The following is a 23,675-nucleotide window of genomic DNA, read 5'->3' on the forward strand; positions in this document are numbered from 1 at the left end:
ACAGGTCTTTATCTTATCTCTCGCATCCTCTTCATTCCCCTCTGTGCCTCTTCCCCCACACTCACACACTGCAGAGCCTCAGTTCACCATTATCCTTTCCAATTCACCAATCTCCTTGCTTGCCTTTTTGTCTTTGTCTCTTCTGACATTAGACACAGCTGATTAAGCCTGGCTCTGATGAGGGGGAGTTATGTGACTGAGGTCACCAGTGTTGTTATGCGAGATGCTCATGTCTCTGTGTTGGGTGAGTGATTAGCTCCTCATTAACAGGCTGCCTGCAGTATCCTTTGGTAGTCCTTGGACACACACATCATCATTTTATTACCGACAGAGTCATGTTTGGCTTATACTGTCTCCTTGTATAAGTGTGTATTGAGGAAACAAGAACAGATAGGGGTAGAGAAAAGTTAACATGGCACACTTAATATTATAGTAGTCTAAAATTGTAGAGCCATTTTTGTTGTGTCAACTATTTGGCTTCTTCACTGGCTTTAACAGCCAATATCTCCTCTGTCATCACAGTGATAAACACACAGCCAGATGACTAAAGCTGTCCTGGCTAGCCATCTCTCTCTATATCTGCCTTCTGTTGTTGTTACAGCTGTACTCAACTAACCAGTTGTGAGGGGAGGTGGACAGAGGCTTGCTGCCTCCCGGCCGACCAATGCCAGCAATGTCCCTGTACTGTGTACATACCTGAGAATGTTATTGACATAAAATATGGCTCGTGGGCCAGAGAGCAAGCTGGAGGGAATGCACAGTAGAGACACTTTTATTATTTAACCATTATTTTACCTGTTATGTTGACTGAGAGGGGAGGGGGGGGGGGGGTGAGCCAATTGTAAACTGGGGATGATTAGGTGACCGTGATGGTATGAGGGCCAGATTGGGAATTCAGCCAGGACACCAGGGTTAACCCTTACTCTTACGATAAGTGTCATGGGATTTTTAGTGACCACAGAGAGTCAGGACACCCGTTTAACATCCCATCCGAAAGACGGCACCCTACACAGGGCAATGTCCCCAATCACTGCCCTGGGGTCATTGGGATATATTTTTTCGACCAGAGAAAAGGGTGCCTCCTACTGGTCATTCAACACCACTTCCAGAAACATCTGGTCTTCCATCCAGAGACCAACCAGGACCAACCCTGCTTAGCTTCAAAAGGAAACCAGCAGTGGGATGTAGGGTGGTATGCTGCAGATCAAATCAAATAGAATTCTAATTGTCACATGCTTTGTAAACAACAGGCGTAGACTAACAGTGAAATGCTTAGTTACTGGGGTCCTATCAAACAATGCCGAGCTAAAGATAAAATAGAAATAGTGACACAAGGAATAATACAAAATAATGAGTAAAAATAACATGGCTACAGCTTCCTGAGTGGTGCAGCAGTCTAAGGCTCAGCATCGCAGTGCTAGAGACATCATTACAGATGTGGGTTCGATCCCGGGCTGTGTCGCAGCCGGCCACGACCGGGAGACCCATGAGGTGGCGCACAATTGGCCCAGTGTTGTCTAGGTTAGGGGAGGGTTTGGCCGGTTGGGATGTCCTTGTCCCATCGCACTCTAGCGACTCGTAGTGGTCGGGCCAATGCACGCTTACTTTGGTCGCCAGCTGTACGGCGTTTCCTCCGACACATTCGTGCGCCTGGCTTCCAGGTTAGGCGAGCATTGTGTCAAGAAGCAGTGTGGCTTGGCAGGGTCGTGATTCAGACGACACATGGCTCTCGACCTTCGCTTCCCCCGAATCCCATCGCTGCAACTGCCGTACGGACAAGACTAACTACCAATTGGATATCACGAAATTAGGGAGGGAAAAGGGGGTATAAAGTACCCCAAATATGTTTTTAATAACAAACAATAACAACTATACAAAGGAGTACCAGGTCTGTTTGTCACGTTCTGACCTTTATTTCCTGTGTTTTGTATTTAGTTAGTATGGTCAGGGCGTGAGCTGGGTGGGCAGTCTATGTTTGTTTTTGTATGATTTGGGTATTTCTATGTTTCGGCCTAGTATGGTTCTCAATCAGAGGCAGGTGTCATTAGTTGTCTCTGATTGAGAATCATACTTAGGTAGCCTGGGTTTCACTGTGTGTTGGTGGGTGATTGTTCCTGTCTCTGTCTTTGCACCAGATAGGACTGTTTTGAGTTTTCACATTTCTTGTTTTTTGTAGTCAGTTGTTCATGTGTGACTTAACGTATTAAAAAGAACCATGGACACTTACCACGCCGCATATTGGTCCTCTGATCCGTCTCGCCTCTCCTCTTCGGAAGAAGAGGAGGAAATTCATTACACTGTTTTCTTAGTGAACCGAGTTCTTAAACTGATGTGGTTTTAGCAATAGTGCTCAGAGGGCCTGAATACACTCAGAAATGATAAACCTCACAGTGTTACTCAGTCGTACTGTAGAAATAGACTTCACAGTGTTACTGTCGTACTGTAGAAATAGACTTCACAGTGTTACTGTCGTACTGTAGAAATAGACTTCACAGTGTTACTGTCGTACTGTAGAAATAGACTTCACAGTGTTACTGTCGTACTGTAGAAATAGACTTCACAGTGTTACTGTCGTACTGTAGAAATAGACTTCACAGTGTTACTGGCGTACTGTAGAAATAGACTTCACAGCGTTAATGTCGTGCTGTAGAAATAGACTTCACAGCGTTAATGTCGTGCTGTAGAAATAGACTTCACAGCGTTAATGTCGTGCTGTAGAAATAGACTTCACAGTGTTACTCAGTCGTACTGTAGAAATAGACTTCACAGCGTTACTGTCGTGCTGTAGAAATAGACTTCACAGCGTTAATGTCGTGCTGTAGAAATAGACTTCACAGCATTCTCCAGATCACCCTGTAATGTGCTCCAGTCAGCCGACTGGGAATTATGATGTACTTCTTATTGTTCGGAGCCTGTGTTCCAACCTACAGTATCCAATCTCTTCCTCCCAGATACCACTGGCAGCTCCAGCCTCTTTCGCTGCTTTGCTTTCTAACATGAATAAAACCACTCATATCAATGGGGAGCAATGTTTCAAGGTTCTGCCCTGTGTTTGTCAAAGTACTGTAGTTTTGCTGTAGAGTGTCTGGGCAGAGGTCACTTTTCCACCAGCTGCAGCTGTATTGACCTTATAGGATACGTTCCTACCAGGACACACAAAGTGGAAACTGCCAGGATTCTCTCTAGTCTCTGGTCAATAGATCATTCTCATGAGACTGTCCTCCTCCACAATGTAAATGGCTGATTCATTGTCTCCATGCCTGCCTAGGTTTAGCTTTCCAGCTGACATGGCTGTGATAGGATTAAATGATTCAATAACCGGGCTGTTGAATTCTTAATGTGCCCTTTATGCTGCTACACTTCCCCTTTAAACCCTAGTAACCCTGAATGGGCTGATCTCTCCGGGCCGTTTCAGGAGGAGGATGCTGTTTTAAGAGCAGCTAATGGATGGGTGTAAATCAGTGGTGGGCTACTCTTCAAAGCACTCATCCTCTCCTTCACCACCTCTCCTTCACCTCCTCTAAAGTCTCCTCTCTGTCTCTCTTTCACCTCCTCTGTCTCCACCTCCTTCTATCCTCCTGTCTCCTCCTTCTATCCTCCTCTCTGTCTCCTCCTTCTATCCTCCTCTGTCTCCTCCTCCTTCTATCCTCCTCTCTGTCTCCTCCCAGAGGCATTGTTAATAAAAGTAGTAATACTTTACTTAAAGCTGACAGGTGTAATTAGTTTTGAAGCATTATGCATTACAAGCATGTGTACGTCAAATGTGTGTGGCCTGGACCCTCCAGGCACTGAGAGTCTCAGACTGGCTCTGCTGCTCATGTGTGTAAACTGTAAACAGTGAACTGTTGGCACCCGGACAAATAGCTTCCAATGCAAACACTGGCCAGGGTAGTATTCCATTACAATTCTGGCATGGAGTCAGTGCAGACACACGCCTGTGGCCTTGCTCCCCTCACAAAGACAGGATATCAGCTTCCTGCTAGGGCTTTTATTTCAGGTGTCTGTCCTCCCCTGCTCTTTCACAGCTGGCACTGAGAGGGAGAACGGGAGAACAGAGGAAAGGTGGAGAATCTCTGTGATCAGGGTCCTCCAACCCTGTCACTTCAGGGACCAGCAGCCATTTCACATTAGCTTTGTTGGTAGAGCATGGCTCTTTGAACGCCAGGGTAGTGGGTTCGATTCCCGGAAACCATCCATATGTAAAATGTATGCATGCATGACTAAGTCGCATTGGATAAAAGCATCTGCTAAATGGCATATATTATTATGTATTTGTTTATTTATTTGGCTAGAATTGTAGTTTTTTATTGAACCTTTATTTAACAGGGCCGGTAATCAGAAGCTAAGTCCTTGTAGACTAATTAGTGAGAAGTAACAAGCTCCTCTGGAAATTCTCACAACCGCTGAGTCTGCAGGTCTGGCTGCCTGGTCTTGTGCCGCCAGCTCTCCCCCTTCCACACACAGCACATGGACTAACACACACACACACAAACACATACACATACACACACATTGCTGTGTGTGCACAGTGTGGAGATGAGAGAAATGCCACCCTCTCTCCCTATCCTTCTCCTTGGGATCTGTGAACAACCAGAGGGGCCAGTTCTCGCATATTATTGACTTGCCTGGCTGCATCAATAATTTTGACTTGCCTGGCTGCATCAATAATTTTGACTTGCCTGGCTGCATCATTTATTTTGACTTGCCTGGCTGCATCATTATTTTGACTTGCCTGGCTGCATCAATACTTTGACTTGCCTGGCTGCATCATTACTTTGACTTGCCTGGCTGCATCATTACTTTGACTTGCCTGGCTGCATCATTACTTTGACTTGCCTGGCTGCATCAATAATTTTGACTTGCCTGGCTGCATCATTACTTTTGACTTGCCTGGCTGCATCATTACTTTGACTTGCCTGGCTGCATCATTTCTTTTGACTTGCCTGGCTGCATCATTTCTTTTGACTTGCCTGGCTGCATCATTTCTTTTGACTTGCCTGGCTGCATCATTTCTTTTGACTTGCCTGGCTGCATCATTTCTTTTGACTTGCCTGGCTGCATCATTTCTTTTGACTTGCCTGGCTGCATCATTTCTTTTGACTTGCCTGGCTGCATCATTTCTTTTGACTTGCCTGGCTGCATCATTTCTTTTGACTTGCCTGGCTGCATCATTACTTTTGACTTGCCTGGCTGCATCATTTCTTTTGACTTGCCTGGCTGCATCATTTCTTTTGACTTGCCTGGCTGCATCACTTTTGACTTGCCTGGCTGCATCATTTCTTTTGACTTGCCTGGCTGCATCATTTCTTTTGACTTGCCTGGCTGCATCATTTCTTTTGACTTGCCTGGCTGCATCATTTCTTTTGACTTGCCTGGCTGCATCATTTCTTTTGACTTGCCTGGCTGCATCATTACTTTTGACTTGCCTGGCTGCATCATTACTTTTGACTTGCCTGGCTGCATCATTTCTTTTGACTTGCCTGGCTGCATCATTTCTTTTGACTTGCCTGGCTGCATCATTTCTTTTGACTTGCCTGGCTGCATCATTACTTTTGACTTGCCTGGCTGCATCATTGCTTTTGACTTGCCTGGCTGCATCATTTCTTTTGACTTGCCTGGCTGCATCATTTCTTTTGACTTGCCTGGCTGCATCATTTCTTTTGACTTGCCTGGCTGCATCATTTCTTTTGACTTGCCTGGCTGCATCATTACTTTTGACTTGCCTGGCTGCATCATTACTTTTGACTTGCCTGGCTGCATCATTTCTTTTGACTTGCCTGGCTGCATCATTACTTTTGACTTGCCTGGCTGCATCATTACTTGAGTGTTGCAGTTAAAACCTCTAGAGTCGATTGACATAATACAAAAATCCACAAATATCTATTTTAAGATAGAGATGTGTTTTTTTTGTATTGGCTCCATCCACTGCATCCGCCTACAGCGCTGTTTGTTAGACCAGGAGACAACCCAAAAATCCATCAAAAATGTGTTGTAGTGTCCGAACGGGCGTCTGTTGTGTCCAAACGGGCGTCTGAATGTCTGACTCGCAGATGCGCCAACATCTGCCTGTAGTCTCCGAACCATTTGGGATACGAACTAACATGATCCCACTATGGAAAGGGGAGACTCTCACGAACATGATGGTGTCGTCCGTTTTGCGGGACTCATCTGAAGGTAACCCGATACAGGTTACATTTTTTATGGAAGTATGATATGATAAAGGACAGACACTTCAAAACCAAAAAATAAATCATAAGGAATGTCTGTTTTGCCATTTATGAATGTGTTATTCAATGCATTTCTATGGGCTACAGTAGTAAAGGCCCAATTCAATATTTTATCAAACAATGTTTTAAAATTCCAAATGAAGTAGCAGGAATCATGGCTCTGGCTTTGCTCTCACTGATGTTACGCTGCGTAGGAAGGAGCACTTTTATATAGCTTTTACAATGGTTTTTGAAGTGTGTATGAGATTTGAGAGCTTGGAGACCGTTTGTGTGCGTGTTGCTGGATAGGGATTGCTATAGAGTCTCCTTACAGAACAATGGTAGTTGTGGAACCAATAAAGAGTGTAGAATACTCTACATTCAAGCTGTTTGATTTGACGTCCTCCTCAGATCACTGTCTGTCTCCACACGTCCGCTCAGCTCTAAACCCTAGGGACCCTGGTCCACCCGGTCTGCCTCAAACTCATCTTCACTCCCTATGGTTAAGTAGGCGGTCAGACAGCTGTGCTCCAGTTGATCTCTCTTCCTTTGTGTGTGTGTGTGTGTGTGTGTGTGTGTGTGTGTGTGTGTGTGTGTGTGTGTGTGTGTGTGTGTGTGTGTGTGTGTGTGTGTGTGTGTGTGTGTGTGTGTGTGTGTGTGTGTGTGTGTGTGTGTGTGTGTGTGTGTGTGTGTTGACATCTCCTGTTCTCCAATCTTTCTCTCTGTCTTCCTCTGATTCCCTCTCTTCCTCTGACTCCCACTCTCTTCTCTGCAGTCTGTTTTATTGCTCACTGTTAGTGTTTTAACACCTACACGTTAATGTTAATGAATTACCCGTTCTGTGTAGTAATGGCAACCTGAGAGGTTATCATCACTCAAGTGATCACTGGGGAAGCTTGGGGTGCAGGTAATAACCTGGACTGGGAGCTTCTTGTCTATTTATTTACAGAGCAGCAAAATATTCCCGAGGGATAATGGGCTGCTGTAGCTAGGGCGTTTTTAAACATAACCCAGACGACAGAGACAGAAATGGAGAGACGCAGACAGACTCTCTTTTGATGTCGTTCAGGGGAGGAGCAGGAGGAGAAAAAGAGAAGGTTGATGGTTATGAAGCTTGTGACTGCACTAAGAGAGTTACCCGAAAGTGGGCCAGATTCAATCCGATTGTCTTTAAAACGTGCATAGCTGGGAAAAAAACGCAATGTTATCACGCTTCCAAAGACCACATTCATAGTTAAACCTGCATATGTCGACTCAATGGGAAATTACCTTTTTAAATGTCTAGATCTTGTCATACCAAATAATTCACAAAGCAAAATAGTTGATTTTATTCCCTTCTGATGATTGAAGTTGATAATTCTCTCTTTATATGGGGGTAAGTTGAGTAAGCGTGTGTCTGGCTGATACTGTCTGCAATATGTAACTAATAAAGTTGTCACTTGATTTCCACATGATCTGTTTACAATAATTACATTGGCGGATGTCATACAAGTGGAAGTTATGAACCAAATTACAAACCATTGATGCATGACTGTTAGCAATTCAGTATTTATTCCAATCACGGAACGCGCGCACACACACACATTCTCCAGGGATGGGTTGGTCGGCAATGGGGCCCAAGACAATGGGGACACAATTGGTTTACTGCTCATTGAAAGGTCAAAGGGCATCAGATCTCTTTCTTTCTCCCTTATCTCGCTCGCTCGCTCTCTCTCTCCCAACTCCTATCCCCTTTCTTCCCCCTCTTCCCAGCCAGCATTTTGCTCCTGAGGATCTGTGCATTGTGAGCAATTAGCTGGCCAAATGAGGACACATAAAGACCAATAACAAGCAGACACAGGCCTTTTAGCTGGAAGGAACAAAAGACTGAAAATAGCTTTTCTCTCGGAGGGATTTGGGTGTTTTATCCTCTTTCTGGGCCTTTAACAGTGACCTCAAGCTGATGCTTTATTATGAAGGAGACTCAATGATGGTGTTGCTGATTGTTCACTATAATAATCCTCGTGTTGGTGTGTTGGTGTGTGTGTGTGTGTGTGTGTGTGTGTGTGTGTGTGTGTGTGTGTGTGTGTGTGTGTGTGTGTGTGTGTGTGTGTGTGTGTGTGTGTGTGTGTGTGTGTGTGTGTGTGTGTGTGTGTGTGTGTGTGTGTGTGTGTGTGTGTGTGTGTGCATGCGTTGATGATTGGTTTACTTATGGTCCTCAGGCTAGACCTGCTCTAACTGAAGCATCATCAAGGCGTTTATGACACCAATGAAAGACGATGTAACCAATTCACGTTGACCAGTCAATAATAACCACCTTGTAGGTTCCCTCTTTTGATGATGATTGACATCAAAGAGATCGATGTAGAATCTGAGTAATGGCATTCCAATCTGGATGGACATTTTATTAGGTTAGACCAGGTCAAAGGTCATAGCAATCACAGGGATGATTGAACCACAATCACAAGGTCACGGTTAATATTAAGGTTAATCAATGTGTCAGTGAAACAAGGTGAGAGGTGAGAGCAAGGGAGAGGAGAGTGGGGGGTGGAGTAGGGGGAGAGGAGAGCGATAACTGACAGGTGTAGGGATTGGGTTTGCAATGTGTCTCTGTGCTGAGGTAGCTAGCTGGTACAATATCATATATCCATAGGCAGGTATAATCCAGTTAGCCCATAATCTGGAATGGGAGGGATTAGCTTTCCATGGAGTATAAGTACATGGTAATACTGCTGTACTCCCACAGTCTGTGTGTGTGTCTGTCTGTCTGTCTGTCTGCTGGTGTGTCATCCTCTCTCATGGAGTTATGCAGGGTAGGCACTCAGGATATGCTCCTTTGTGATTTGTTATTCCCTTGTGATTTGTTGCCATCCATGAAGTAACCCTTGAGCCTAAAAACACACAACACTTCACATATAATATAACACTCCATGAATAGCAGTGGTGAACCGTGACTATAGGACCTAGGACTTCAGAGGGATGAAAACAAGTAAGGAATCAAGAAAATAACAGAAATGTAGCATCACTTAATGCGCCCGACATCACATCTTCTGTAGTCGGGCCATTCTATTTCTAGTGATGACATGATAAATGATTCAAACAGGCCTGGCTGTGCTTCGGGCTGTCACACACACACACACACACACACACACACACACACACACACACACACACACACACACACACACACACACACACACACACACACACACACACACACACACACACACACACACACACACACACACACACACACACACACACACACACACACACCGTATAAAATAATACGACCAGCTAACAAAACACACTGTTTACACAAACCAAGATTGGCTAACACCACTATCACACTGTCACCAATAGCAACAACAACAGTGTCACATCAAAGGTGACAGGCTCATGGTGCTGAAAGGACTGCTACCATAATATCCGTGTTCTCCATGGCACTGAAGGAGAGACACTTTTGTTCAAACACATAGACCCGGCTGATTAAAAAAAATAAAATCACGTTCATCCCACTAACCGGTGATCTAAAGTTTAAATGTAAGTGTTTCAGTCATTATTTTCAGAGAGCTAGCTATCAAGGGAGCTGTAACAACAACCGTGTTTCAGTCATTATTTTCAGAGCTCACTAACACCAAGGGAGCTGTAACAACAATCGTGTTTCAGTCATTATTTTCAGAGCTTGCTAACACTAAGAGAGCTGTAACAACAACCGTGTTTCAGTCATTATTTTCAGAGCTCACTAACACCAAGGGAGCTGTAACAACAATCGTGTTTCAGTCATTATTTTCAGAGCTTGCTAACACTAAGAGAGCTGTAACAACAACCGTGTTTCAGTCATTATTTTCAGAGAGCCAGCTAACAAGGGAGCTGTAACAACAACAATGTTTCAGTCATTATTTTCAGAGAGCCAGCTATCATGGGAGCTGTAACAAAAACAATGTTTCAGTCAATATTTTCAGAGAGCCAGCTAACAAGGGAGCTGTAACAACAACAATGTTTCAGTCATTATTTTCAGAGCTTGCTAACACTAAGAGAGCTGTAACAACAACCGTGTTTCAGTCATTATTTTCAGAGCTCACTAACACCAAGGGAGCTGTAACAACAATCGTGTTTCAGTCATTATTTTCAGAGCTTGCTAACACTAAGAGAGCTGTAACAACAACCGTGTTTCAGTCATTATTTTCAGAGAGCCAGCTAACAAGGGAGCTGTAACAACAACAATGTTTCAGTCATTATTTTCAGAGAGCCAGCTATCATGGGAGCTGTAACAACAACAATGTTTCAGTCAATATTTTCAGAGAGCCAGCTAACAAGGGAGCTGTAACAACAACAATGTTTCAGTCATTATTTTCAGAGAGCCAGCTATCATGGGAGCTGTAACAACAACAATGTTTCAGTCAATATTTTCAGAGAGCCAGCTAACAAGGGAGCTGTAACAACAACGTTTCAGTCATTATTTTCAGAGCTCGCTAACACCAAGAGAGCTGTAACAACAGTGTTTCAGTCATTATTTTCAGAGCTCGCTAACACCAAGGGAGCTGTAACAACAGTGTTTCAGTCATTATTTTCAGAGCTCCCTAACACCAAGAGAGCTGTAACAACAGTGTTTCAGTCATTATTTTCAGAGCTCGCTAACACCAAGAGAGCTGTAACAACAGTGTTTCAGTCATTATTTTCAGAGCTCGCTAACACCAAGAGAGCTGTAACAACAGTGTTTCAGTCATTATTTTCAGAGAGCCAGCTAACAACAACAGTGTCACTCCCCAGATGATGATCATGTGATTGAGAAGGCCTAGACAATACACCTCTTCCTTTTCCCCCCCTTCTTTTTTTTAAACAGTCCCAACCATTGCAAGTCAAAATGTAATTGGTTCATTCTACTGTCACTCAAATTCTGCTTTAATACAGTTGAATGGCAGAGGCCTTCTATCCAGCTTCTGAAGGCCTATTCAATGGCTGGCTGAGCTAGCTAGATTTTTATACCCAGAGACCACAAAATAAAATCCTGATTGGATATTTAATCTCTTTAGTATTAACCCTTCTCTTTTTAACACAAACTAAGGAGTAAAATTAGATCATTCAAGTAATTGTGAAGATGAAATGAAATAGAAATATATGTACATTTTTATGAATCCTTAGGCCTTCTCTGGATAGTACGAAGTGTGCTAGTGTAAGATATAGCTGTAGCTACTTTTAGATATGGGCATGTATCCAATGAGCACACGTCTCTTCTAAGTGCTAGGTTAGTGAGAACTGGAGTACAGCTGGCATACAGCTCGCCATGCCTTCTTCTTCTGCCTCACTCTCGCTCTCTGACACTCTCTTCTCTTTCTACATTCCCCTCCCGCAACAGGAGAGGTAGTGGTGTCAGGGATATCCTCTTGTCATACAACACTTCCCTCTGACTGTCTGGGACATCTCCTCTATCCATACTGCTACCAGCGCATTTCAGCGCTCATCTCTGTAGTGAGGAAGCATCGCTGTAGTGAGGGATTGTCCAATCCCTGCAGCCGTCTGTGATAGTTCCTGTTTTTTTGCGTGTGATGCCCAGCTGCCGCCTGAGTAAAAAAATAATCAGGAACTGCCGTGAGCGATGAGGGAGGATGGGTGGGGGGGCGGGGGTACTGTGTGATGTTATAGGGGAGGGAGGGGCAGGGGGAGAAGGTAGGGAGAGTGAGGGATGAGGAAGCCCTGGCAGAAAAAAAAGACTGTCTTTGTGATAGTAATATTACATCATCAACCGTCTCTGATATCAGTGAGGCCTGTTTCTACACCATTTATACTTTTATGGTGCGTTATGCTTTTACATCCCACTATGGTTCTGGAGTGAGGACAGGTCATAAACATTGATAGAGCACAGTACTTCTTTGTTACTGGATAGGGAACCAGTGGTTCCACAAGCCTGGGTTATACATGGGTGTTGCTGTTGGTGCTCTAAACATATCCAGATGCGGTCTGTAGCTTAGAGACTTACTGTGGGAAGAGAGGGGAGAAAATCACTATTTTAGCCAACCATAAGAGGACTAGGAGAGAGTGCCATGTGGAACGTCTGTCTCAACCACCTATAGCAATGGGTTGATTTGACCCACAAACATAGATCTCTCCTAACCACTAAGTCATGTTGTGCAACAACAGCCTAGACCGTGACCACGACCAAAACTATTTACTACTGCCAAGCTGTCTGTCTCCTGGAGGCACACTCTCTCTCTTTCTTTCTTTCTCTCTTTCTTTCTCTCTCTCTTTCTTTCTTTCTTTCTTTCTTTCAACTTGTTTCCCACAATTCCTCACTGTGTCCAAAATGAGCAAGACAGAAAATACAGAGGCCTACCTCTTTACTACGGACTAGAGTTTCAAATGAACAGCTTTAGTGATACACTCACTCGCATTGCATTAATGCCTCCCCTCTCGCTCTCTTTCCGCTGCTTTGGCCCACCTCTCTCGCCATCGCTCTCTTTCTAAAATAGGATTTGATTATTAGTCCTCTCCACTACGTGTAGGAGGAGGAAACGTAACAATGAGACTCGGCAGCAGCCAGCTGCTCTCTAGTCTACACTGTAGTTCTCAAGTACTACAGGGAGGGCTGTGTGTGTGTGTGTGTGTGTGTGTGTGTGTGTGTGTGTGTGTGTGTGTGTGTGTGTGTGTGTGTGTGTGTGTGTGTGTGTGTGTGTGTGTGTGTGTGTGTGTGTGTGTGTGTGTGTGTGTGTGTGTGTGTGTGTGTGTGTGTGTGTGTGTGTGTGTGTGTGTGTGTGTAAATAGATAACTGCATAGAGATGACATGGGCATGTATCTGGTAAAAAGGAGTTATACGGAATAGTTTTGTTGATAATAAGAGAGAGATCATTCAGGCTTCTTCTCTCTTTATCTTTCACAACACACACACTGCTGAATCAGGAATTGAGTTACAGAATTAAAATGTAATGTCCTGCTTTCTAAATACATTCTGTATATTGCATTTCTTTCTTCTGTGCCCTTGCAGTGCTGGTCCGAAAGGAGACAACATCTATGAGTGGAGATCCACCATCCTGGGGCCACCAGGCTCTGTGTACGAGGGAGGGGTCTTCTTCCTAGATATCGCCTTTACACCAGACTACCCCTTCAAACCACCCAAGGTAAACACATGTGCATGCTCACACACACACACACACACACACACACACACACACACACACACACACACACACACACACACACACACACACACACACACACACACACACACACACACACACACACACACACACACACACACACACACACACACACACGTATGTATGCTAGACTAGTGCTTGCCCAGGAGCCCATGTTGACTAATTCTGTTTTATTTTTGATTTGGGCCTTGGGTTAGGCTTTGAGGGCGTGAAATACTAAACATCTGCACGACACCGGCTACTTTAGAGACAAACATTAACAGTGCATCAATGGCTACTCTGAAACACAAATAGACAAGTACAGTTGGGGTCGGAAGTTTACATACACCTTAGCCAAATACATTTAAACTCCGTTTTTCACAATTCCTGACATTTAATCAGAGTAAAAATTCCCTGCCTAGGACAGTTAGGATCACCACTTTATTTTTAGAATGTGAAATGTCAGAATAATAGTAGAGAGAATTATTTATTTCAGCTTTTTATTTATTTCATCACATTCCCAGTGGGTCAGAAGCATTACCTTTAAATTGTTTAACTTGGGTCAAACGTTTTGGGTAGCCTTCCACAAGCAGTTGGGTGAATTCCTCCTGACAGAGCTGGTGTAACTGAGTCAGGTTTTTAGTCTTCCTTGCTCGCACATGCTTTTTCAGTTCTGCCTCCACATTTTCTATAGGATTGAGGTCAGGGCTTTGTGATGGCCACTCCAATACCTTGACTTTGTTGTCCTTAAGCCATTTTGCCACAAGTTTTTTATTTTTTTTATTTTACCAGGCAAGTCAGTTAAGAACAAATTCTTATTTTCAATGACGGCCTAGGAACAGTGGGTTAACTGCCTGTTCAGGGGCAGAACGACAGATTTGTACCTTGTCAGCTTGGGGATTCGAACTTGCAACCTTTCGGTTACTAGTCCAACGCTCTAACCACTAGGCTACCCTGCCGCCCCAGAAGTATGCTTGGGGTCATTGTCCATTTGGAAGACCCATTCGCGACCAAGCTTGAACTTCCTGACTGATGTCTTGAGATGTTGCTTCAATATATCCACATAATTGTCCTCCCTCATGGTGCCATCTATTTTGTGAAGTGCACCAGTCCCTCCTGCAGCAAAGCACCCCCACAACATGATGCTGCCAACCCCGTGCTTCACTGTTGGGATGGGGTTCTTCGGCTTGCAAGCCTACCCCTTTTTCCTCCGAACATAACGATGGTCATTATGGCCAAACAGTTCTATTTTTGTTTCATCAGACCAGAGGACATTTCTTCAAAAAGTACGATCTTTGTCCCCATGTTCAGTTGCAAACTGTACATGTCTGGCTGTACTGTCTGGCTTTTTTATGGCAGTTTTGGAGCAGTGGCTTCTTCCTTGCTGAGTGGCCTTTCAGGTTATGTCGCTATAGGACTCTTTTTATTGTGGATATCGATACTTTTGTGCCTGTTTCCTACAGCATTTTCACAAGGTCCTTTGCTGTTGTCCTGCAATTTTTTTCTGAGGTCTTGGCTGATTTCTTTTGATTTTCCCATGATGTCAAGCAAAGAGGCACTGAGTTTGAAGGTAAGGCCTTGAAATACATTCACAGGTACACCTCCAATTGACCCAAAATATGTCAATTAGCCTATCAGAAGCTCCTAAAGCCATGACATCATTTTCTGGAATTTTTCCAAGCTGTTTAAAGGCACAGTCAAGTTTGTGTATGTAAACTTCTGACCCACTGGAATTGTGATACAGTGAATTTTAAGTGAAATAATCTGTCTGTAAACAATTGTTGGAAAAATGACTTGTGCCATGCACAAAGTAGCTGTCCTAACCGACTTGCCAAAACTATAGTTTGTTAATGATACATTTGTGGAGTGGTTGAAAAACGTGTTTTAATGACTCCAACCTATGTAAACTTCCGACTTCAACTGTACATCTTTATTTTTAGTGCATATTTAAGGATGGGATGTGTTCCCATGTGTTAGTTTTTATTTATTTTTATTCTGAAAAGATATCTGGCTTGCCATGGAGAAGATATTTTGAGAGCTGGAAGGTTTTGAAATAACTTTATTTTAATTAAATTTTTTACTCCCCTTTCTCCCTAATTTTGTGGTATCCAATTGTTAGTAGTTACTATCTTGTCTCATCGCTACAACTCCCATACGGGCTCGGGAGAGACGACGGTTGAAAGCTATGCGTCCTCCGAAACCCAACCAAGCCGCACTGCTTCTTAACACAGTGCGCATCCAACCCGGGAGCCAGTCGCACCAATGTGTCGGAGGAAACACCGTGCCTGGTTGCCTGGTTAGCATGCACTGCGCCCGGCACCCCACAGGAGTCGCTAGTGCGCGATGAGACAGGGATGTCCCTACCGGCCAAGCCCTCCCTAACCCGGACGACGCTAGGCCAATTGTGCGTCGCCCCATGGACCTCCCGGTCGCAGCCGGCTGCGACTGAGCCTGAACTCGAACCCAGAGATTTGAAAAGAAAAAAATAACAACGGATAGAGAGAAGCTGGTGAATAAACTATCTGGGCTCTGTTCACTGGCGTACCGGACACCCCCGCAAGTTGGGATTGGCCCACGAGCTCTGGGGTCCCATGCGCCTGTCATCGATATCTTTTTTAAATGGAATAAATAATTTTTACAGTAACCCTCCAAAAGTAATTTATAATCCTTTTGAATTTAAACAAGTACTACTCTTGGGCTTCAGGAATGTGACCGAAAAAGTGAAATATATATATATATATTAGCTTTATTTAACTAGGCAAGTCAGTTAAGAACAAATTCTTATTTTCAATGACGACCTAGGAACAGTGGATTAACTCCCTTGCTCAGGGTCAGAACAACCGATTTTTACCTTGTCAGCTCGGGGATTCATTCTTGCAACCTTTCAGTTACTAGTCCAACGCTCTAACCACTAGGCTACCTGCCGCCCCACGAGGGGATATCAGCGAACAAATACCGTGGTCAAGGCTATGATGGCACCAGTGCAATGAGTGGAGCTTTCTCAGGTGTTCAAAAGCAGACTGAGAGCCTAATGCTTCTTAGGTCGTTATTTCTGAGTTTTATTTGAGAAAATGATCTCTCCACAGAAACGACAATGACGGGGGGGGGCAGCCATATCGATATCAGGGAAACTGTGCAGAAGAGAGTTGTGCTTTAAATACAGCAGTTCTGTAACGTCTTTACTGGGGCCTCTTGTTCTCCTCAATTGCCGACCTCAACATGTTACGGAAAGAGATGAACTGTATAGGAAGCTCTGGGGACAGGTCGTCTGGATACTGGACAGATGATAAATTGGCAAATCCAGATAGATTGTCATTTTTAGCAGACAAGCCGTTTGCGATTTCTTTCATACTGGTGAACCGGCTTTTGAGTTGTGTAGTTGCAATATCAACAGTCCCTTCTCTCTGGTGTATCTTGGCATGCATCACTCAAGAGTAAGTTTAAATTGTGTGCAGCACAATGGACATACAGTATAATGCACAATGTCTCAGGAAAGACTGTCTGGTTTGACAATAATCGGTATAGAAACTGTGTTATGCCAGTGTGATGTTATGTTCAGTGATTATTGAGAAAATAATCTATGCAGGTGTGTTGATTGGGGATCAGCCCTGAGACCGTTTAGTTTAGTGATTGCCTCAGGATGTGTGGCTTCTCTCAGGCTGTTGTCATCTCTAACCTTTCTTCTTCTCTCTCTTTCTCTCCCTCAGTCATACTCTCTACCTTTCTTCTTCTCTCTCTGCCCTCTGCTGACTGAGGATTAAAGGAAACATATCTGCTGATCTGAGAGACAGACCTTCCGCTGGGCTGGGTTGGGCAGGCAGGCAGGCAGGCAGGCAGGCAGGCAGGCAGGCAGGCAGGCAGGCAGGCAGGCAGGCAGGCAGGCAGGCAGGCAGGAAGGAAGGAAGGAACAGGGTACACAAATACCACAGACTAGACCAGCAGGTCCCCTCCACACCTTGGGATAGCCTGGGAGATTATGCAGCTTTTTTGGAGCACAGTTTCCACAAGCAGGCCAGCATGGTTAATCACTCATTAAGTGATTGAGAGTGAGTAAGTCAGCTAGGGAGTGAGTGAGCGAGTCAGTGGAAGGGTGCACCCCCTTATTGATATAGATGTACTTTGTTGTTTCCTAGGTTACGTTCCGTACCAGGATCTACCACTGTAACATCAACAGTCAGGGTGTGATCTGTCTGGACATCCTGAAGGACAACTGGAGCCCCGCCCTCACCATCTCCAAGGTGCTGCTGTCCATCTGCTCCCTGCTCACTGACTGCAACCCTGGTGAGTGATACCCCAGTCAACCAATCAGACAGAGAGACTCGAGAGAAGTGTCTCTCACTTTTATTATCTATTTCACTTGCTTTGGCAATGTAAACATAAGTTTCCCATGCCAATAAAGCCATTAAATTGAAATTGAGAGAGAGAGAGAGCGCGTGTGAGAGATGACACACGAGAGACACGACACACGAGAGAGAGTACTATCTCATCCTGGAATTTACAAGGTCTGAGGTAATCTGCCTTTAACCTAAAGAGCAGGAGCCAAGACTTCATCAAATAAATTGGAAATAGAGACACTGGTTGCCCTCCAGGTTACAGAGAGCTGGTAGTCCCATCCACCAAACTACCAGGTGTGCAACAGGGAAGAGACTCAGTAGGTATGCTAATCTGGTATAGAGCAGACCTAACCCATTCTATTAAATTAGTCAAAACAGGAACATTTTATATCTGGCGAGAAATTTATAAGGAAATGATCTCATCAGAGAAAAATGTCCTCATGTGTGCTACCTATATCCCCCCAATAGAATCCCCATACTTTAACTAGGACAGCTTCTCCATCCTAGAGGGGGAGATCAACAATTTCCAGGCCCAGGGACATGTACTAGTCTGTGGTGACCTAAATGCCGTAACCTGACACTCACCACACAGGGGGACAAACACCTACCTGGAGGTGACCGTATACCCTCCCAAATATGCCACCCTAGACACAACGATGACAAAACAACCAACAAAAATGGGTCACAACTCCTGCAGCTTTGTCGCACGCTGGGTCTGCACATAGCCAATGGTAGGCTTCAAAAGGACTCCTATGGTAGATACACCTACAGCTCATCCCTTGGCTGTAGTACTGTAGACTACTTTATCACTGACCTCAACCCAGAGTCTCTCAGAGCCTTCACAGTCAGCCCACTGACACCACATCAGATCACCATAAAATCACAGTCTACCTGAACAGACCAATTCTCAATCGTGAGGCATCAAAGCCAAAGGAGCTGCACAATATTAAGAAATGCTATAGATGGGAGGAAAGTGTGTAGAAACCTACCAAAAAACAATTAGGCAACAACAAATTCAAAATATTTTAGACAAATTCCTGGACAAAACATTACACTGTAATAGTGAAGGTGTAAACTTGGCAGTAGAAAGCCTAAACAGTATACTTGACATTTTCAGATTCCCTATCAAATTAAAATATTCCAAGCAGACAACCTAAGAAAATGAAGAACAATGACAAGTGGTTTGATGAAGAATGCAAAAACCTAAGAAAGAAATTGAGAAACCTATTCAACCAAAAACATAGAGACCCAGAAAACCTGAGTCTGCACCTAAAACAATACAGAAATACACTACGGAAAAAGAAGGAACAGCACATCAGAAATCATCTCGATGTAATTGAAGAATCCATATAATCTAACCACTTCTGGAACACACAAACAACCACGCAAAGAGTTTTCAAAATGGAGATGTGTGGATACACCACTTCTCAAATCTTTTTGGCTCTATAACAAAGAATAAACATATACATGATCAATTAGAAATCTTAGAATCAGCTATTAAAAACTACCAGAACCCACTGGATTCTCCAATTACATTGAATGAACTACAGGACAAAATACAAACCCTCCAATCCAAAAAGGTGGTGTTGATGATATCCTACATGAAAGTATAAAATATACAGACAACAAATTCCAATTGGCTATAAACTCTTTTCACATCATCTTTAGCTCTGGCATCTTCCCCAATATTTGGAACCAAGGACTGATAACCCTAATCCACAAAAGTGGAGACAAATTTGACCCCAATAACTACTGTGGGAAATGCTTCAACAGCAACCTTGGGGAAATCCTCTGCATTATCATTAACAGCAGACTTGTACATTTCCTCAGTGAAAACGATGTACTGAGCAAATGTCAAATAGTCTTTTTACCAAGTTACCATACGACAGACCAACTATTCACACTGCACACCCTAATTGACAAACAAAACAAAGGCAAAGTTTTCTCGTGCTTTGTTGACTTCAAAAAAGCATTTCACTCAATTTGGCTTTTGGATCTGCTATACAATTTGATGGAATGTGGTGTTGGGGGAAAAGCATACGACATTATAAAATCCATGTACACAAACAAGTGTGCAGTTAAAATGGCCAAAAAACAAACACATTTCTTTCCACAAGGCCGTGGGGTGAGACAGGGATGCAGCTTAAGCCCCACCCTCTTCAACATGTATATCAACAAATTGGCGAGGGCACTAAAACAGTCTGCAGCACCCGGCCTCACCCTACTAGAATCTGAAGTCAAATGTCTACTGTTTGCTGATGATCTGGTGCTTCTGTCTCCAACCAAGCAGGGCCTACAGCAGCACCTAGATATTCTGCACAGATACTGTCAAACCTGGGCCCTGACAGTAAATCTCAGTAAGACAAGAATAATGGTGTTCCAAAAAAGGTGAACAATCTGAGATACAATGCAAGAAGGGCCAACTATGCCCTCGAAGGGAACATAAACTTTGACATACCAATTAGGATCTGGCCAAAAAAATACTTAAATCAGTTTTAGAACCTATTGCCCTTTATGGTTGTGAGGTCTGGGGTCCGCTCACCAACCAAGAATTCACAAAATGGGGGAAAACACCAAATTGAGTAATAAAAAGTAACACAATAAAATAACAATAACGAGGCTATACACAGGGGGTTCTCATCAGTCTGGTCATTACTTCCCCTCCTCCCCCCTCGGGGGGCCCTCTCCCTCCCTCCCAGACCCCTTCCCACATTGCATAGTGGGTTTGGAGCTGTCGATGTGGGCTCCAAGTCTAAATAGCCATGCTTATTTTATTTTATAATATACATCATTTAAAACGGCCAAGTTCTATTCACAACGGTATTCAGTTGGTAAGAGACAGACATTCCGTAAATACTAGGAATAGATTGTCCACCATCTATGCGTTATCCAGACAGAAAAAAGAAATGGGCAAAAGAACATTTCGATTTAGAGCAATAAAGAAATGGAATAAATTAACTGAGCAAACTAGAAACCTTTCAATATATAAGTTTAAACATTATTTAAAAACAATTTAAATATAGATATAGAAATGTTGTGGGACTATAGTAGATGAATAATCAATATTTCTTTAGATTGAGTATTTATTGGGTCATTATGCTAGTATATTATGTATTGTTTGTAATAGTGTGTTATATGTGAAAGTGTGTTTGTATTATAAATTGTATTTTAATGTTAAGGACTCTTGGAAGATTAGTCCAAATGGGGACTAAAAGAGATCCTAATAAAATAAAATCAAATCAAATGATGGTATAATGGGTGGAATGGCAGCCATTCGGAGTGTACCCACACCAGGAAGTAAATGCAGGAAGTGTACCCTTCAATCTGTGCTGTGATTTGTTGAATCAACTCAACTGACATTACAAAAAATACATTCCATTGCATGAGCCACGTCAGTTAGAATCAGTTGATAGAACATTCCAAAAGACCATGGAAATGATTGCATCACAATACCAGGCAGGCATTGTGAGTGTACCTGTGAGTTTACCAGTCAGATTGCCAGGGTTAGAGCTTCCACGCCCATTATATTCATTCTATTTCTATGGTTGCACATCCCTGAATACACCCCTGGTCAGAGTGTGTCACTGTGATGTGCTGTAAAGGGAATATGTCTCTGTCATTTTGCTTCACCCACCTTTCCTGTAGTACTAGTCAAGCCTGCTGTGAACACTTGATTCACATGATGTCTGTAAAAGTGTCTGCTATTTTGTATGTCATATAATTATAGAGTGTCCTACTTGAGATGAACGGGGCTTCACGACATGGGAAATAATTCATGGGTTTTTCCATTTAAGATGTTAAAGGTATCAAGGTAGTCTGTAAAAATCATAGTTAATGGAAGCAAATTGTTTATCTGAATAGTTGGGGTGACAGTTTCTGACTGTAAACAAACAACCAATGGATGTGATGGGACGTGATTTAATGGTGGTTAAAATGTCATCCATGTTGTTCTCCCTCCTCACAGCTGACCCTCTGGTAGGAAGCATCGCCACCCAGTACACAACCAACAGACCAGAGCACGACAGGATAGCCAAACAGTGGACCAAGAGATACGCCACATAGTCTGACAGCAAGGACCTCCACTGTCCCCCTCCCAGACCCACCGCCACCACCCAAAATCTGTGGAGCACACCGACCCCTCACCCCTCCGCCCCTAGCCTGGCCCCAGATCTGGTTGTGTTGTATAGCCAACTCCTATAGTCATCGCATGCCAAACAATGAATTATTGGCGTGTTTGGTATGACAATGATGAATTACATTGACATTTAAGTCATTTAGCAGACGCTCTTATCCAGAGCGACTTACAGTTAGACCAATAGTATTTGGCTATACAGCACAAACAGATTTGGGACCAAGCTACTTGCCCCCCCACTCTGAGCCCCAAATCTGTGGAAGCACACCCACCTGACCTGATCCCCCCCACCCTTTCCTCATCACAGATGGCACCTTCATTGGGGAGTACGGACTCATAGTAACGGCTGGAACTGAGTAAATGGTATCAAACACATGGCACACCCAACCCTCCTCTGACAACATGAACTGTTATTTGTCCCATGCAGACACTTGATCACTTCTTTTTTTTATACAAAGAGTATATTGGGAATTTCTTTCCAATACACCGAATGTTGATATGGTCATGAAAGCTTTAATACTGTTATTCTTGTTGTTGTTCGTATTATTACATCGTTTATTGCTTTTTTTATATGCATTATCATGAGTTTTTAAAATACTAGACCCTTTATGTGATTGATGAAAAATGTATTTTATTCTAGAGCATTCTAGTCCATGCATTCTAGAGCTCATGCATTAAAGACTCCATGCATTCTAGAGCCCATGCATTAAAGACTCCATGCATTCTAGAGCCCATGCATTAAAGACTCCATGCATTCTAGAGCCCATGCATTAAAGACTCCATGCATTCTAGAGCCCATGCATTAAAGACTCCATGCATTCTAGAGCCCATGCATTAAAGACTCCATGCATTCTAGAGCCCATGCATTAAAGACTCCATGCATTCTAGAGCCCATGCATTAAAGACTCCATGCATTCTAGAGCCCATGCATTAAAGACTCCATGCATTCTAGAGCCCATGCATTAAAGACTCCATGCATTCTATTAAGTGTTGTTTAAGAGGCCAGCTTCAATTTAAGCCTGTCTGCAGAATTAGTGTCTACAAATGCAGAGTGGACTTTATTCTATGATTAATTATTTGATGTAATTTTTCTGCCCCAAGAAGTTATTGACATGACAGTAAGGCCGTCTGGATCTGTGTGTAGCTGGTCTTACTGCTCACCTCCTGTGGTGCTAGCCAGCTGGCAGTTGTTTGCTGTACATTTGCCTTGTGAGAATACATACTTATTGAATACTCAATTAAACACTGGTTGTAATGTTAATTCTAGCTCGGCTAATCTGTTGCTAATGTGTTCACTGGGGGTCCTCTTCACTGAGTTAACCATGTTGATTTGAATGCAAAATCAATCATATTTACTGCTGTTCTATGGTCATTCAAATATGAATATTATTAAATGCACTAAAGAGGAACAATGGGTACATATTGAAGATACGCATGCTCCTTCCCATAATATTTTTACATCTTTATTTTCAAAGGATAAATCTAAGAACATTAACAACTTTCTAGTTAGGAACATTATAACAATATGGAAGAAAATGAAACATCACTCACTCACAAATATCACTCATTAAAAACAACGCTATGGAACAATCCTTGGAAAGCTTTTCAGAATTTACCGATTTTAAATGGATCCACATGAAAAACTAAAGGCATAGAAACAGTAAATTAATTGGTAATCAGAAAATACATTTACAGTATTTCCTTGAAATTGAAAACCAATTTTGGACTGACCAATGTAAATATGTTCACATACGTGCGCCTTAATTTCTATTTGAAATCTTTTGGATTTCACAGCAATCTTGAGGGGATCCTATTTGAGCCATAAAAGGATGATCATATGATTGGTAAGATATTCAAAACCTTGCAGAAAGCCTATCCAACTGACACTTAG

The 23,675-nt window shown here is 43.2% G+C and overlaps 1 protein-coding gene across 1 annotated transcript in view; it reads left to right on the plus strand.

The window, feature by feature from the left end:
* LOC124012764 (ubiquitin-conjugating enzyme E2 E2-like) overlaps nucleotides 1-23,190 on the plus strand; it is a 51,842-nt gene extending 28,652 nt beyond the window's left edge. Inside the window, exons 4-6 of the mRNA XM_046326705.1 lie at nucleotides 13,168-13,300; nucleotides 17,452-17,599; nucleotides 21,617-23,190. Coding sequence (XP_046182661.1) covers nucleotides 13,168-13,300; nucleotides 17,452-17,599; nucleotides 21,617-21,714 — 379 coding nt within the window. The 3' untranslated portion in view covers nucleotides 21,715-23,190. The remainder of the gene's footprint in view (nucleotides 1-13,167; nucleotides 13,301-17,451; nucleotides 17,600-21,616) is intronic.
* Nucleotides 23,191-23,675: the final 485 nt, after the last annotated feature.

The sequence above is a fragment of the Oncorhynchus gorbuscha genome, linkage group LG24 (assembly GCF_021184085.1).
Source record: "Oncorhynchus gorbuscha isolate QuinsamMale2020 ecotype Even-year linkage group LG24, OgorEven_v1.0, whole genome shotgun sequence".
NCBI classification, from domain to species: Eukaryota; Metazoa; Chordata; class Actinopteri; order Salmoniformes; family Salmonidae; genus Oncorhynchus; species Oncorhynchus gorbuscha.